The 17,039-nt window shown below is 38.6% G+C and overlaps 1 protein-coding gene across 3 annotated transcripts in view; it reads left to right on the plus strand.

The window, feature by feature from the left end:
* The window catches only part of LOC109928316 (voltage-dependent anion channel 1), a 31,807-nt gene extending 28,204 nt beyond the window's left edge, over positions 1-3,603 (plus strand). For all 3 annotated transcript variants that reach the window (XM_020528301.2, XM_048603395.1, XM_048603396.1), the window contains one exon: positions 692-3,603. In XM_020528301.2, coding sequence (XP_020383890.1) covers positions 692-783 — 92 coding nt within the window. In that variant the 3' untranslated portion in view covers positions 784-3,603. The remainder of the gene's footprint in view (positions 1-691) is intronic.
* Positions 3,604-17,039: the final 13,436 nt, after the last annotated feature.

Consider the following 17,039-nt stretch of genomic DNA (forward strand, 5'->3'; position numbering starts at 1 on the left):
CTAGGCGTATCTTTATAAATCAGAATTTGGAGGGTTCCACTGCAGTTAAGCTAAATGTTACTCAGGAAAAGTTAGATTTTAATACCTAGTTTAACTCCTAGTTAAGTATTAAACTGTTCCACAATTTGCCATTGAAACTGTCCAATTACGTCTTCTGTTTACCTCTTAGATATGTTGCATTCTTAACCCTTCTCAGGAGCTGGCAGTATGGTTGTTTGTGCTCCTGGACATTTAAGCCATAAGATAAGAGCAATTACTGCCATTAAAAAGTGGGCATTGTTTGATTTCATCCAACTCTCCTGCACAACAAGGGATGTGTTGGATTTCAGGTACACTCCACTTTTCTGATGGAGCCATAATTAGAATCTCCTGCTAGAAATGTGGAGCTCTGTCTTAATGGAAAATTTAGGAACAGAGAGGCAATCTGACTGTAATTGCCTCCCCTTGAAAAATCCAATGTATTATTTACAAAAGATTGTAAGGGTGCAATAATAGCAATGGGATTAACCTGCTATTAAATAAATGATCAATGTTATAAGTAAAACCAACATATCAATCTATTTCTTATAGTTTATAGCAGTTGTATTGATTTTTTGCATTTGACCATTTGAATAAAAGTTTACTCTTCACATTGTTTGTTTCATTGAGAGATATGCATCATTATTATATAGCTTATCATTTTCCTCCTTAGGCATTAAGTTAACCCTTTCAGCCCTGCTGGATGGCAAGAATATTAATGCTGGTGGACATAAACTTGGTCTTGGATTTGAATTTGAAGCATAATCCCGGAAATGGGGGAGAAACCTACAATCAGTACATCCCAAATACTTTCCACTGTAGCAACCCGAAGAATCTGCTGTTCACTTTTTTTTGTTGAGCCAGGTGTCCAAACAATGTTGTAAAACCAAATTGTATTCTCCAGATATGGTTTGAAGAACAGAACGCATTATCAAAACGTCATTATGACTATTTATTGTATCCCTTAGACACTTGAAATTCATCTGTACATGTCTCTTTTTCCCCCGGTGAAGACTGGTTGTATGTGGCGTAAAAACAAATTACACACTTTATTGCCGTTGGTTGAAATTGTGGTTCCCTAGTCCATGCACCAGCTGTAAAGTTGATGCAGCAAAGCCTTGTGGAGAGATTTGTATGTTTCCACCTGGTATTTGTGATGTTTGGGCTTAATGAAAAGTTTAAAAAACACAAACACACAAAAGAAATTTAGTGTACAGTCTTTTTGAAAAATTGCCTGTTGTGCGGCTCTTTGCTTGAAATAAATATTGTCTTCCATGTTCTGAGCTTAAAGGAAATTATGTAATCTAATTTGACCAGTTTTATCAGCCCTGAATAGAGAGACATTTGACATTACTTTCTGGTCATCTTGCTGAAGTCTACAAAAAAAGCACTACAACAGTGATCTCCAGTATGCAAAAAAAATGGTGGAGGACCCATTTACATGTATCAGCTATATTAATTTAGCTTGAATATACCATTTAATTTTGTAGATTTCTTAAACACTGTGGCTCAAATTCACCAGTCCTGCAGAAATGGACTGGGCAGCAGTGCCCTCATCACAGTCTACCCTGTGTACACAGTACCAGAGCAAAGTCAATATGCCAGTATGGGTGCTGTATTGGGCACTTACCAAGATGAAGTAGCAAATGCAATACAGAAGTCAGTCATTGTGGCCAGAGATACTGGCAAATCAATTTGTTGCTGTGCTAATCAGCTTTTACAAGGGCCTATATTGATCATACTCCTGGCTTGAGAGTGGTATTTCCAACTAATCAATGGACCTGTGTCAAGATATTTAGAGACCAAGACTGAGGGAATTCCTGTTTGCACTCCCAAATATAGGTCATGTTGAAAGTTCTATCTGCTAACAGTTTTTATAAATTTGATGCAAATTCTACTGTATATAACTTGCATCATAGGATTGTTATTAGAAATATTTTGGTCCATACATTACTATTGGTTAATTCTATTTCCTTGCTCCAAGAAAAACCGCAGTTCAGTGCATTCTGGCGTTATCCTGAGATTAATTTATCTGTTTGGAGTTAAATATTTACAAAAGTGTAATCTGTATGCAAGTGTTTTTTATTGACATGACAATGTGAAAAGTAGTAATGAATTCACATTCAGGTGCATCTACATTGCATTTTAGCAGAAGCAATTCTTTTAATTGGTACTTTTAAAACAAAACCTTTCTTTTGTTGCCCATGCCACTGTTGCAACATGTGTTGATTGCTCCCTTAGAGTACATCTGTGCTCCATCACAAGGCGTAAAATTGTATAATTTACTGAATTTTATTGTGACATCTCTCTGTACTTGAGTATTGATTATCTTTGAATTCATTACCCTGTTTCTGAAAGAAAGTATTAGATATGCAAAAATTTTTGCGGTGGCTGACCTAAATAATTTAAAAAACACTTCACTCGATTTGCGAGTTAAGAATGTATAGTTCTCAAAGGGTTTTCTTTTAAAATGGGCAACTTCAATTCAAAGCTTGCTTTGGTAGTTAACTTAATTCCTTTTGCAGCACTGTTTGTAAAAACAAAAATTCAATTTTCATAGTAAAACCATTTAAAAAGGCATGCAGTCTTTGAATCAAAACCATTTTGAGTTACTGCACCATTCCCATTGTAGTGCATAATATTGAGGGCAAGAATAATTGATTCTTGCCTAAAGTCTTGTACTTTTCTGTTTTCTTCTGGTAGAATTGTGATTTTTTTTTTTCAGGCTTTGAATTTCTGCTGTGGTTTAAAACCAAAGGGATAATACAATTGAAGTAAAGTTAAAATTGTTTAGCAGGTACTTAGAAGTACAAATATTGTGGTACTGAAAATCCTTTCTTCCCAGCAAGTAGAGGCATTCTTCCCAAGGTACCTGGTGATTAAATATTTCAATTCATCTGCAGATTTAGCTTATTGATTTTTTTCAATATGTAAATTATAGACCTATAAACTATATTTCAGTTTTATATTCATGAATGATCTATTGGTGACTTTTCCCACTCAATTGTTGATAATTCCAAATAATGTAAGAAGAGCATCTGCACGAAATCTGAAATAAAATAGAAAATGCTGCAACATCTTAAGTAGCACTGTAGAAAGAACAGTCATGTATGTTTGAGCTACATGAGCATTTATCAGAACCAGTTCATGTGCTGCCTGAGCTATTAAGTATTTTCAGCATTTTCTGCTTTTATTTCAAATAAAGTCAGCATAGTAGGTAAAGCAACATGGGTATATAAATATAGAACTTGATAAATCAGAAAGAGACTTCCTTTTTTGAACATTTTGGGTAGCTTACAGAAAATTATGAAATTAACACTTTTACAGTTAGGCCAAATTAGTCCAGGGCCTGAGCAAATTAAAGTAAATAGTTTCCCCAAAAGATGACGTGCTTAACTTTTCCTCAATTCCTTGGACACTTCAGATTCAGCAATTTGTATTTTTCCTATTGCTTTACTCCATGATTGGTACATGGTGTATGTGCCACCCCTTCACAAAACTGCATTTTCAGTTTGTTGCCCACAGTTTTGAATAGATGTTTCTTAACTTGTGTTTCCCAATTAAACCCAAAGTTTTCTCTCAAAATACATTGTCTTAATTTTGTTCCTAAAAGGTGTAACTTGCTTATTTGGTCATTTCGTACATTTTTTTTCCAAGTTAGAAGTTTAGTTTTAAAGAAAAACTCAGAAGTTAGATATACAATCTGTGTTGAGAACCACCTATGCTATTTTTGTTTCCTGTTTGTGCTTTCACAGGTCTCTGTGACATTGTACTTTGATAAACCCTTTGTTACTTCTCTAGTTTCTGTACATTGTTAATTCTTGTTCAAAGAACAAGATGAGTCAGTGTATAGTTACACTTCAGTGTGACAGCCCTAAGCCTGACTTGATCCACAAGTAGGTGTGGTTTTCTAGTCACATTTACCTGTTACTGATTTGCTTTGTTTTATCTCATTAGTTTTGCAAAGAAAAATACTTGTGCTATGAATTATATATTAGTGTTATTACCCAACATAGCAATGTGTGTACTTTTTGTGGGGGTTCTGCAGTGTATGACTACAGTACCTCTGGAGGATGCTACACAAATATTGGCTCCTCTGTTAATACTGGTTGCAGACTACACAAATATCTGCTCTTGTACAGTCAATTTTTATGTTAAAAACCTGGGGAATAGACAAGATATGGCTGAATCATCAGCTTTTACATAATATCTACATCATCCTCCTGTTCTGGCAATTGTAGTATTCAATTCAAATGCAAAGGTACAACTAAACGTTGTAATGGGAGTGTTATCTTTGTTATTATTTCTGATGCACAACTGCTAACGTGTTGAAAATACAATAAATTTTCTTTTGTGTGCTATAAACTGCTTCCTTTCCCCAAAAACACATTTTTTCTTCTACCTGTCATGAACCCAATGCTTTGCTTGTGCATTTGTGTTAACCTAGAGAATAAGCTTCAACAAGCTACTTGGCAATTAATCTTTTGCATTTACTCACGAGGAATCTAGGTGATTGGGGGCAAGAAATTAAGACTTATTTTCTCTTCACTAGCCTGAATGGTCCTGCCCCTACAGCCATCCAGGTAAGAGGAGTCACTCTATATACTGAAATAAAGTAAATCCAGGATTTGCATTTATTCACTGCTGGAGCAAGTTTTTTTTTTAAATGACAGGTCCTATTTGTTCTTATTGTTATAACTTCATTGCTAGTTTTCAAATCATGTGACAAACTCCTCTTTGTAATCTCCTACAATTTACCAAAATCTTTCGCTTCTCCAATTTTGGTGTGTTGCACAGCCTTGATTTTCATTGCTTTACCAATGACTTCCATGCTTTCTATTTCCTAATTCTGAAGCTCTGGAATTCCCTAGCTAACTTCTCCTCTCACCTTTTTTTAAATGCTTACTAGAAGCTACGTTTTTGATGAAGATTTCGGCCACCTGAACCGTGATGTACTACAGTGCCAAATTTTAACTGTCCTGTGAAGTGCCTTTTGGATAGTTGGAAGTTGCTGTTGTAGACATGCTTGCCAGTGGGTTTGGTTGCAAACATTTCATCACGCTGCTAGGTAATATAGTCAGTGTGCCTCTGGTGAAGCGTTGATGTTCTGTCTGGCTTGGTATTTATATACCCCAGTTTGTTGGGGGAGTTGTTAGTCCTTCCGGTTCTGTTTCTCAGTGGTTTGTACTTTGAATTAGACCCTATGTGTTTGATGGAATTCCAGTTAGAATAGCAGGCCTCCAGGAATTCCCTGGCGTGTCTCTGTTTGGCTTGTGCAATTTATGGATGTGTTGTCCCAGTTGAACTCATGTCTCATTATTTGTGTTTAGTGAGAATTAGTTGTGTTTCCTGGTGGCTAGTTTGTGTTCGTGTATCTGTATTGTCAGTTTTCTTCCAGTTTGGCTGATTGAGAGAAACACTATCCCTTGCATGGTATTTTGTATATTACACCGGTTTTGGGTATGAGATCCTTGCATTCGTCAGTTGATGTCATAGGGTGGTTGTTGGTTTGTAGGCACCCTGATACTTAAGGGTCTGAGTAGGCTTGTGGTTATTTCTGAAATGTCCTTGATGTGTGGTAGGGTAATTAGTGAGTCTGGTCCTGTTGTGTCCTGCTTGTGATCTGTCTCGGAGGTAACGGCGGATTGTGCTTTTTGGGTATCCATTCCTTTTGAAGACTCCGTATAAGTGCTCCTGTTCTGCTTTGCGTTGTTCCCGGGTTGCTGTAGTGTGTTGTGGCTTGTTTAAATAGTGCCCTAATGCAGCTTCGTTTGTGGTCATTGGAGTGGTTGCTAGTGTAATTGAGTCTCTGGTTCATATGTGTGGTCTTTCTGTGTACTCTAGTCTGGAGTTCCCCATTGTTTTTGTGTTCTACCGTTGTGCCCAGGAGGGGAGTCGGTTGATGTTCTCTTCAACTTTTGTGAATTTTATCTTGGTGAGGGTGTTTATGTGGATGGGTTTCTTCTAGTTTTGTGCGTTTGATAATCACCGAAGGTGTCTTCTACATATCGGACCCAGAGTTTGCATTGTATAGTGGGGAACACTGTCCATTCTAACCTTTGCATTACTGCTTCTGCAATCAGTCCTGATATTGGGGATCCCATTGGTGTTCCGTTGATTTGTTTATATATCCCGTCGTGAACGTGAAGTGGGTTGAGGCACAAGTCTAGTAGTTTCATGGTGGTGTCCTTTATTGTTGGTGTGTGTGTGTCCTGGGGTGCCTGTCTACTTGATTCATCCAGTAGTGTAGCAATTGTCTCTTTAGCTAGATCGATGTTAATGGATGTAAATAGTGTTGTTATGTTGAAGGATATCATCATCTCGTCCTCTTCGATCCAGGACAGCGCTCCCCACTGTACAACCCAAACTTTGGGTCCGATATGTAGATGACCCCTTCATGATTATCAAATGCACAGAACTAGAAGAAACCCACTGATGCATAAATAACATTGCCCAGATAAGTGTGAAGTGATTCATTTTGGAAGGTCGAATTTGAATGCAGAATACAGGGTTAATGGCAGGATTCTTGGCAATGTGAAGCAACAGACGGATCCTGGGGTCCACGTCCATAGATACCTCAAAGGTGCGACCCACGTTGATAGGATTGTAAAGATATGGTGTGTTGGCTTTCATCGGCAGGGGAATTGAGTGTAAGAGCCGCGAGGTTATGCTGCAGCTCCATAAAACTCTGGTTTGACCACGCTTGGAATACTGTGTTCAGTTCTGGTCCTTCATTATAGGAAGGATGTGGAAGCTTTAGAGAGGGTGCAGAGGAGATTTACCAGGATGCTGCCTGGACTGGAGGGCAGGTCTTATGAGGAAAGGTTGACAGACTTTTTTCGTTGGAGCGAAGACGGATGAGAGGTGACTTGATACATTGATACTGTATTAGTGCCATTTCTTGCTCTTGCCATGGATTGGAAAAAATCATTAATATCACTCCAATTTCTATCCTTTTTCCCCACTGCCCGCCGCCCTTTTTTAAGGTGAGCCATCTCCAACTCATCCCTTAACATCTTTTCACCCATTTTTAAGTATAGGCTCTTGCCCAATATCCACTTATCACCAGAATTACCTTAACCTGATGTACTAATTATCTGGCACTTTGCCCTCTTTTGATTATCTCACTTCAGTTACTAATATCAACTTATCTCCCCATCTTTCTTTTAAAATTATTCTCTATCAGCCTACCGAGTACAATTAAAGTTTTCTTATCCAGGTCTCTTCACTACTTTTCTGTGAATTGTTGCAGTGAAAAACATCTAACCCTCAAAAAAAACAAAATACTGCATTTGCTAAGAGCTAAAATAATGGAAAATGCTGGAAAAAAACTCCAAGTCAAAGTTCTTTCTCTCCACAACTGCTACCTGACTTGTTGACTTCACTTGATAGAACATTGATATGACTGGTTATGTTCTGTCTCTGAATTCAATACCCTTCTAGCCTTACAAATCTCTTCCTCCATCTAAATGCCCCAACCTGTATTCACAGCCACCTCCTTGACCTTGCCTTTCACATGATCTTGAGTCAAATTGTACCAATTTTAGAAAAAGCAATCTCCTGATCCCTGCCTTGTACCACTTGTATCACCCACATCTTCCATATGCAAGGCCTTTCCCCTCTAATTCTATCTTTAGGGCATAGGACCTACCTTTTACCTACTTAATGTATTTTCAGAAGCTCAAGACTGGACCTCCATTTGACAGAACATTTCTGCAGCTACTGATTTGCTCAAAAACTTCCTTACCTCTGTTTGATGCCCTTGCCTTCAATCCCCCTTTCCTCTCAAGTCCTTGAATATGTGTCATCACCTAAATCTGTTCTTAGCTCTCCCAAATTGCATGTTTGAATTCCATTAATCATTTTCGTTCTTATCAGAGTACCAGAACCATTTTTATCTGTCTTAACTGATATATTATGTGACTGGTGTAGGTATACATTTTAAAAATGTTTTCCCTTGGTGAAATCATCTCTCAGCACAGTGTTAGTTTTCGTGTTTAAAATGAAAACATTCAGTTCTACCTCACCGTAGCCTCCCTTAGTTCTTCCATTGTTGCTAAATTATCAGATTTCTTACACAATTAGAAACACAAAGTGCTGGAAAAACTCAGCAGATCTGGCACCATGCCTGGAGAGAAAGCAGAGTTAATGTTTCGGGTCCAGTGACCCTCCCCCTTCAGATTGTTCTAGACTTGAAATGTTAACTCTGGTTTCTCTCCACAGGTGCTGCCAGACCTGCTGAGTCCTTCCATCAATTTCTGTTTTGTGTTCCTGATTTCCAGCATCCACAGTTCTTTTTTTCTTTCCCCTCAGGCAATTAATTTGAGATTAGCAGATTTAGATTTTATTGTCATGTACTCAAGTACAGTGAAAAGTGTATAATGTTGCTGCGTATGGTGCCATCATAGGTACAAAGGTTCCTAGGTGCAAAGTAGTAAGAGAAAGAGTTCAAAAGTTAAGCATTTGTCTTCTTATTCTGTGAAGGTAATAAAAAAACAAGGTAACAGTTAATATTAAATCAGAGATAGTAGGAACTGCAAATGCTGGAGAATCCGAGACAACAAGGTGCAGTGCTGGATGAACACAGCAGGCCAAGCAGCATCAGAGGAGCAGAGAGGCTGACGTTTCGGGCCTAGACCCTTCATCATAAAGTCAAGTCTTTGAGTCCTCCACTTATCTCGCTCTCTGGGAGACCTCAGCTGTCTGTCCTCGCTGCTGCTGCCGCAGATACGATAGAACATAGAACTTAGAACATTACAGCGCAGTACAGGCCCTTCGGCCCGCGATGTTGCGCCGACCTGTGAAACCAATCTGAAGCCCATCTAACCTAAACTATTCCATTATCATCCATATGTTTATCCAATGACCATTTAAATGCCCTTAAAGTGGGCGAGTCTACTATTTTTGCAGGCAGGGCAGCTTGGTCTTCACGTGTTGGGCAGTGATGCCATTGCTGCTGCTACTGCCCCTGGAACATGCCTGGGCAGGATCCACTCACGCTGAGAGACTGAGGTGAGACACCATAGGTGCCTCACTGGGTCCGCACTGAGGCTGGGAAGAAACACCAAGACAAAGAAACAAAAAGAGAAAAATGGAGAAAGAAACTGACAGAGAGGACGAGCTCAGGCTGAAGTGTCCTACTGTGCCGCCATCTTGAATAGTAAGACATTCATGAAAAAGCTCATAACTCTGCCCAAGATTTTGGTCGTTTGCATTATTAGCTCTTTATGCTGCTCAGTGTAATTTTATGATGTTCATGTGAAGTGCCATGGGACATCTTATTATGTTAAAGGGGCCAATGAGTTAAGTGTTTGTTGTACAAGACCACTGACTCTCTCAAATACTTGGACTATACTTCTTCACCTTCTTTCATGTAAGGACTGTTAAATTCTGTTTCTGTTTTAACAATACAGTGGCTTTAAGAGGAGTGTATTGTCCTAGTTTCTTTCAGAGATTGGAGGACAGGTGCCGAGCAGTGTGAGAAGATAAGCTTCTAAAAAAGTTGTTTAAGTAATAGAAATGACTGTGTGGTCCATTTTCCACCCACAGAAAGAGGCATATTAGGTTTAGCTTTCAGCAGTTGCTGTTGGAGTCTTCGAGAGGTGGAAGCTATTTTTTTCCCTCTCCTGGTTGTAGCCAAGAGCTGGGGTTTCTCTGCCTGCTACAGGAGTCACTTGTGAGACCATCTGTGTTCTGAATTTGCCTTTTTGCCAAGGTTGTGTTAATGGGATTTTACTATATTGGAACAGTTAATTAGTAATAGTTACTGTATCTATTGTTCTGTTAGGTTTTCCAATAGATTTAAATTATTCCAGTTCCTTATTTCCTTTTGTATTTTAACTATAGTAGATGAATAAAGTGTGTTTTGCTTTAAATTCAGTAATTTAACCAATCAAATTGCATCTGGAACATATCACCTTACATTTACCTTTTAAAATAAGAAAAATGTAGTTTGATTCTCCCTGCTGTACAACAGTCACCACTTTTTTTTAGTGCCACTACTCTGACCACGGCTCTCGCCATCCCCTGATAGGGCATCACCCCACACCAATTTACTTGCTAGACGGGAGAATACCCATAGGGGACTCCTAACTACCTGCCCCTTTTTTGTAGTCACCCATCTATGTGCTTGAACCTTGGGTGTGTCAATGACTCCCTAAATTCTGCCAATGATGCCTTCTGCCTCCTGTATGTTCCTAAATGTGTCCAGCCGCTGCTCCGACAGATCCATGCGGTCTGACAGAAGCTGCAATTGGACACTTCCCACAGATGTAGTCATCGGAGACATTCGAACTGTCTTTAATTTTCCACATTCTGCAGGAGAAGTGTAATACCCTGCTGACTGCAGTAACTATGAAATGAAACTCCATTTCTATTAAAATTAAATTGTCTTGTTCTCAGCCTCTGTACAAGCTCAGAACAGTACCTCATCTTTTGACTAGGCATTTTATGACCTGGATTCAGAACTGGGCTAAACAATTTAACATCATGATCTCTACCCCATTTGTATTTTGAATGGCTGCTTACACCGTTGTCCTTTTGTCATTTTATTTATTACCCTCTTTCCTTACTATTGTTCTTCCTATCACAAATCTTCCCCTTTTATTCTCCTCTCTCCCTTATCTGTCTCAGTACACTTGATTTTAAAATCTATCACATCTGTCATCTGTTTGCAGTTCTGATGAAAGGTAATTGACCTGGAACATTAACTCTCTATCTCTACAGATTCTCCCAGACGCAGTAGTTCCAGCATTTTGGTAACACTTCAGATTACTGGCATCTGCAGTGTTTTGATTTGTATTTATGCCAATTGATTCTACTAAATATGCATATGCAACATAAAATTTTCTACTGTTGATGACATCCAACTTTAAAAGAATCTGGACAATTTTTTTGTGATTGGAAGCACATCTTGAAACTAGAAATACTGGAAATCTTTCACAATGTTTAGCAAAGCTCCTTTGAAGGGAGTGGAGGGAGGAAAGCCATTCTGTTGTCTCGCTTGTGATAGGAATATGTGGTTTATGCTATTGTCTTGAATGTTTCCTGACTCTCTCTCTCAAGTTTGGAATAGCTTTTTATTTGAGATGTGTATAAACATTTTCTCAGTCAACTTCATTATTGCATTTCTTTGCAAAGTATGTTGAAGATATGTATTGGTAATAAAATATTACATATTTTCCTCTGCACAAAATGCTGTGATCTAAAGATATAGCAGTTTGAAATCCATCTCCCAAATTAGCTCAAATGTTAGAATGCTCGCTTTGCATGTGAGAGGTAGCGGGATCACTGCCCGCATTCTCCACTCCCTTTAGGGTGGCACAGTGGCTGTGCGGTTAGCACTGCTGCCTCATAGCACCAGGGACCTGGGTTCGATTCTATCCTCTGGCGACTGTGTGGAGTTTGCATATTTTTGCACATTCTCCGTGTCTGCGTGGGTTTTCTCCAGTTTCTTCCTCATAGTCCAAAGATGTGCAGGCTAGGTGGATTGGCCATGCCTAACTTGCCTGTAGTGTTCAGAGATGTGTAGATTAGGGGGATGGCTGGGTGTGGACAATTAGATGGATCAGACGTGGGAAATGTAGGGTTACCGGGGAAGGGTAGTGTGGACTTGTTGGGCCGAATGGCCTGTTTCCACACTGTAGGGATTCTATGATTTCTAAGTTTTGAAGATAATGTTACTGAAAGTGGATGGGGAGAGAAAAACTGAAACCCCTAATTCCATTCCTTAGTGCATGTCATCAAGTTTTTCTTGGAAGGCTGGGTGTGTATTTTTCTAGTCCCAGTTTTAAATTAAAAGACCCAACAGCAGATTTTTATAGGTTTGAAAGTAGAGATTATTTATTCAGATGTCTTGTCTCAAGTTTAAATGCAAGTCACTCACTCACCACAAAATCAGGAATGATACAGCTAAGAGTCCACATTCCATGAGTGGAGTACCTTTCCTTGTGATCCATTTAGAGCTTTGCAGAAGCTTGAGAGTCTGTTGAATAATTGGTCACCTGACATCTTAGCTACCATGTGCATGTCCAGGCAGTCCCAGAAGCTTTTACAGGAAAGCAGCCATGTTTGAAGTTATGAATAGGGTGGTGCAGTGGCTCAGTGGTTAGCACTGCTGCCTCATAGAACCAGGGACCTTGGTTCGATTGTCTGTGTGGAGTTTGGATGTTCTCCGTGTCTGCATTAGTTTCCTCTCGCAGTCCAAAGATGCGTAAGTTAGGTGGATTGGCCATGCTAAATTACCCATAGTGTTCAGGGATGTGTAGATTAGATGCATTAGCCATGGCGAATACAGGATTACTGGGATAGGTTAGGGGGATGGGTATGGATGGGATACTGTTCAGAGGGCTGGTGTGGACTTGTTGGGCAGAATGGCCTGTTTCCACACTGTGAGGATTCTATAAAATACATTCTGCTCAGGGTAGGTATTTTTTATTTTATTTACAAATCACATGGTACCATATATGTATGCGGATTAAAAAGAGGTTGAGTATGAATGTGATGTACATTTGATGTCATGCCATTTCAGACCACTGGGAATACCATTGGATTATACAGTCGTATTGTATTCTGTATATGTTCAGAATTTAGGTGAGAATTTTATTAGTGTTCTATGTAACAGGTATAGAACAGAGGGAATAGAAAATAGTTCTCAGAACAAATGTTTGTTATAGCATTAGGACCTTTTTAATAGACAGTCAATTAAAATGTCAATGAGTGAAATAACTGCATAGAGGCTAATATCCTGTCACCAAGTCACCCTTTATGTACTTGTGCACAGTACACCGGCTGTGGTCAGCCAGCTCAGAGTCAGTCCTCTGAACTGAGGAGATTCTAAATCCCCTGTTACTATTGGTCAGCCAGTGCCTCCTGATTGGCCTAGGTTAACAACTCCAATCAAGGACCTCATAGTCAACAAGGTCCACCTGGTTCCAATTACTGCAATGTGCCTTCATAAAATTGTGGGTGGAAAATCACAATGTACTGTTGCTTAGCTTTCACCTACAACCTTACTAAATAGTTCTATTTCCATGATATTTAAATGCACAATTCTCAGTCAGAAATTCTTAGATCAAAGCAACATTTTCCTACTTGAAATAATGGGTCCTCCCAGGATTTTCCTCATCTGTATTAATATCCTTGTCTTATTTAACTTTTTTTCTTAGCTACCATAGTTACAAAATCTATAAGACACATGTTCCCATCTAGTCAGAATATGTGGCACAATAAACAAAGGAGGCTACATTTTGAATGCTAAAGTATTGATTGGTACAGTATACATGATGGCATAGGAGTGCTCAATGCTGAAAATGGAAAACAAATCCCTGATTTTAATGTGGTATGATGAAAACAAAATAAAAATTCTCACAACAACCATGTTTTAAAGAAAATTAAATGAACTGTATGATGATTGTTACTAGGAGAACACTGATAATCAAGCCCTATGATTTCACTAGTCCCACTTAATAAATTTGATGTTTCAGTTGTCAGAAAATGGCCAATTCCACACATTTTTACTACAGTATAGAATAAAAGAATCTTTAACTCAATATAATCAGTTCATTATAAACAAAACTTGCTGTTAAAACAACTGGAACCAATTATTAGCATCTAAGATATGATTTTGCAATTAAAAGTATAGGTCCTTAATTCAACACAAAAACCACACAAACAATTTAGTCTCTGCATGAGTTTGTTTCTGGTCAAATTTGCCTGTGAAACAATCTGAGTAAAGAATTTGGAAACAACAAAAGATAAAATATGATGACATTTCACATCTACTTTTCCCTTACAATGAAGCTGAATTGTTTACAACTGTAGATCTTTAAATCCTAAAGGAGATGTTTATCCAATCAAGGTAGATTTAAATCTCTAGAAACATGAGCACTTCTGAAGAAGGGTCCTGACCCTACATCAACTTTCCTGCTTCTCTGATGCTGCCTGGCCTGCTGTACTCCTCCAGCTCCACACTGTGTTATCTGTATACCCATAATCTAGCTTTTTAGGCTTTACCAATTAGTTTCCAAGTACTAGTATTTCTATCTATCAGGTTCCCAAGAACTTCTACTGAGATCAGAATTTGAGACTTGCAGCTTCAAGGGTGCCTTCTGCACTCCTCCTCCTACGTTTATTGAACAGAATGCTTCAGTTTAGAGAGGGTTGTTAAGTAACCACATGGTCATTGGGGACCCCCCGACCCCAGTTCTCAAAGCTATGTTATTTTCAGTAATTAAAGTAATAAACCCCACTCTCCAAAGTCCCAATTTCAGTTTAAAGGCTAGTTCGCCAACTCCATATATTAAACTGTTGATTTGTTTGAAATAAAATCACATAGTAACATCTTTCTTAATCCAGATTATGTTCAGATAGTCCTTATGTATTTCCAGTGCAATGATCTATTCAATTGAGTGACATAATCCACAGAATGGTGGTTTCCTTCTACCATTACATGATATTCTAGAAAGAACTTGTATGTATTTAGTCTGTCCCAAAGAGCTTCACAGCCAATCAAGTAATTTTGAAGTATGATCACTTTAGAATGTAGGGAATGCAGTGGCTACATTTTCTTGCAGTGAACGCCCATAACACCAAGGTGATAATAATCAAAAGATCTCTTTGGGATATTGAGGGATAAATTTTGGTCACGGCATTAAGAGTGCTCCCTCCATTTGTCAAAGTCAATGAGATCTTAAATGTTCATTGGAAGAGATACTAGAGAATTGAAAAGACAACATCTCATAATTAAGCACACTTGAGTTTGCATTTAAAGTATCAGATTATGTGCTTCAGCATTTGGAGAGGAGCTTCGATGACAGATTTGTATTTATGTGAGGATGTAAACACAGCATACCGAGGAATATTGTTCTGCATCAGATTTTATTGTATAACTGAAGGAGATAACAATGCAGTTTATCAAAATCTTCATGGTAGAAGTAGGTTTTAAAGAGCATCTTAGTAGGGGAGATATAGAGGCAGGCAGAGTAGTTTAGGGAGAAAATTCCAGAGCTTAGGACCTTGGCAGCTGAAAGTTTTGGCCAACAATAATTGGAACGTAGATACATGGTCACGGAGACATTTGAAACCAGGAAAATATTAAATTGTGTTGCTTAACCAGAAGCCAGTGTCGGGCAGCAAGCACAGATATAACGAGTGAATGGGACTTTTAACAGAAGTGATATTGACAATAGAACTTCGGATGATCTGAAATGAAAGGAGGGTAGAATGTGGGAGACCAGCCAAGGCAACTTTGGAATTGTTTTGAAATAATGATGAATATTATTTAAATGAAAGAATCCAGAAAGCTACAGAACAGTGATTCGAGTGTCCTTGTCTGTCAATCACTTAAAGCTAGCATCCATATTCAGCAGGTAATGGGGAAGGCAAATATAATTTTGACCTGTATTTCAAGGGAATATTAAAAGTATATAAGAGTATACAAGCAGTGAGGTTTTGCTAAAATTATAGAAGGGTTTACTCACATCTCAGATGAACTATATTGAACACTTTGGGCCCCTTACCTAAGGAAAGATGTACTGCCATTGGAGGCAGTCTAGAGAAGGATCAGGAGATTGACACCAGGTATGGCCAGACCCTCCTTAGAAGGAGAGGTTGGGTTGATTGGACCTGTATTCATTGGAATAAAGAAATATGAGAGGCAACCATTTTGAAACATATAAGATTCTCCGGGATTATGAGACAGTAGATGCGGGAAGGTTGTTTTCCCCTTTGGGTCAGAGACTAGGACCAGAGGGCATAATCTCAGAATAAGGAATTGCACACTTAAAATGGAGATAAGGAGGAATTTCTTCTGAGGGTAATGAATCTATAGAATTCTTTACTGTAGAAGGTGTTGAGGCTAGGTAATTATGTAGATTCAAGGATGAGATTTTTAATCAATAAATGGAGGGAGGGTTATGAAGGTTATGTGGAGTTATGGAAATATGTTTAAGAATTGCTTAATAATAGATTGTGTACTTGGAGGCCCTCTACGATCAAACAAATGCACAAAATAGGTAACAAATAGCTTTTGAGGACATAACTAGTAGTATAGATCAATGGTGTCAGAAGATGTGGTTTACTTGACTTTCCAAAAGGTTTTTCATAAGGTGCCTCTGAAAGTGCTAATAGGCAGGATAAGGATTTATGGAGTTGGGTTCAATTAGTGTGGGTAAAGGATTGGTTAGTGGACAGCAAATAAAAGTTGGTATATATGGGCCACTTTCAAGTTAGTAGGCTGTGATTTGTGGACTGCTTCAAGAATCAGTGCTGGGATCTCCATTTACAATCTGTCATTGACTTATCAAAACAAAAAGTTTTGCAGAATTGTAAAGCAGACTATTCCTTAAAACAATGTTTAGACAGATTGGGTTAACCTCTTGGATACACCACACCGGAAAAAGAAACCTCAGTAAAATTTTCAAATGCCAAATATTGGTCAACTTGTATCTTATACTTCAAAATTGAACTTTATAACAGCCATTTCACCTCAAAAGGTAAATGCTTGGAACACACAGCATACAGATACAACAAGCAAAAAGCGTCGATAGTTTGGCCTTTCATTCAAGGTAATGGGAGTATATGAATAAATGAATCGTACTAAAATTGTACGTAGCATCGGTGCGATCATACCTGGAATGTATTGGAGAGTTTTTTTTCCCCTTTAATATGTATACCTTAAATTGTTAATTAAAACCCGTGCTTATCATGATAAATTTCTTTTCTCTGACTCCAGCAGCGGCAGTTCTTACTATCTCTATAATGCCTAGCACAGTTTTTGTTTGTATTTCGCGAAACGTACAAAAAGTCTGCTAAGCTGCAATATATTTTTGCAAATATTTACATAAACGAGTAATTGCTCGTATAGTTAAGACCACATCCTTGTTCGAGACTAAAAGAAGAAACACATTAGAAGCCGGAACTGGAATCCGAGTTCAGATGGGAGCTCCAACGTGGACATTGCTGGAGGCAGAGAACAAATGGCCAGCAGCAGCCCGGACTAGCGAGCTGGAGGGGCGGGGCGC

This window comes from Rhincodon typus, chromosome 12 (genome assembly GCF_021869965.1).
Source record: "Rhincodon typus isolate 14 chromosome 12, sRhiTyp1.1, whole genome shotgun sequence".
NCBI lineage: Eukaryota > Metazoa > Chordata > Chondrichthyes > Orectolobiformes > Rhincodontidae > Rhincodon > Rhincodon typus.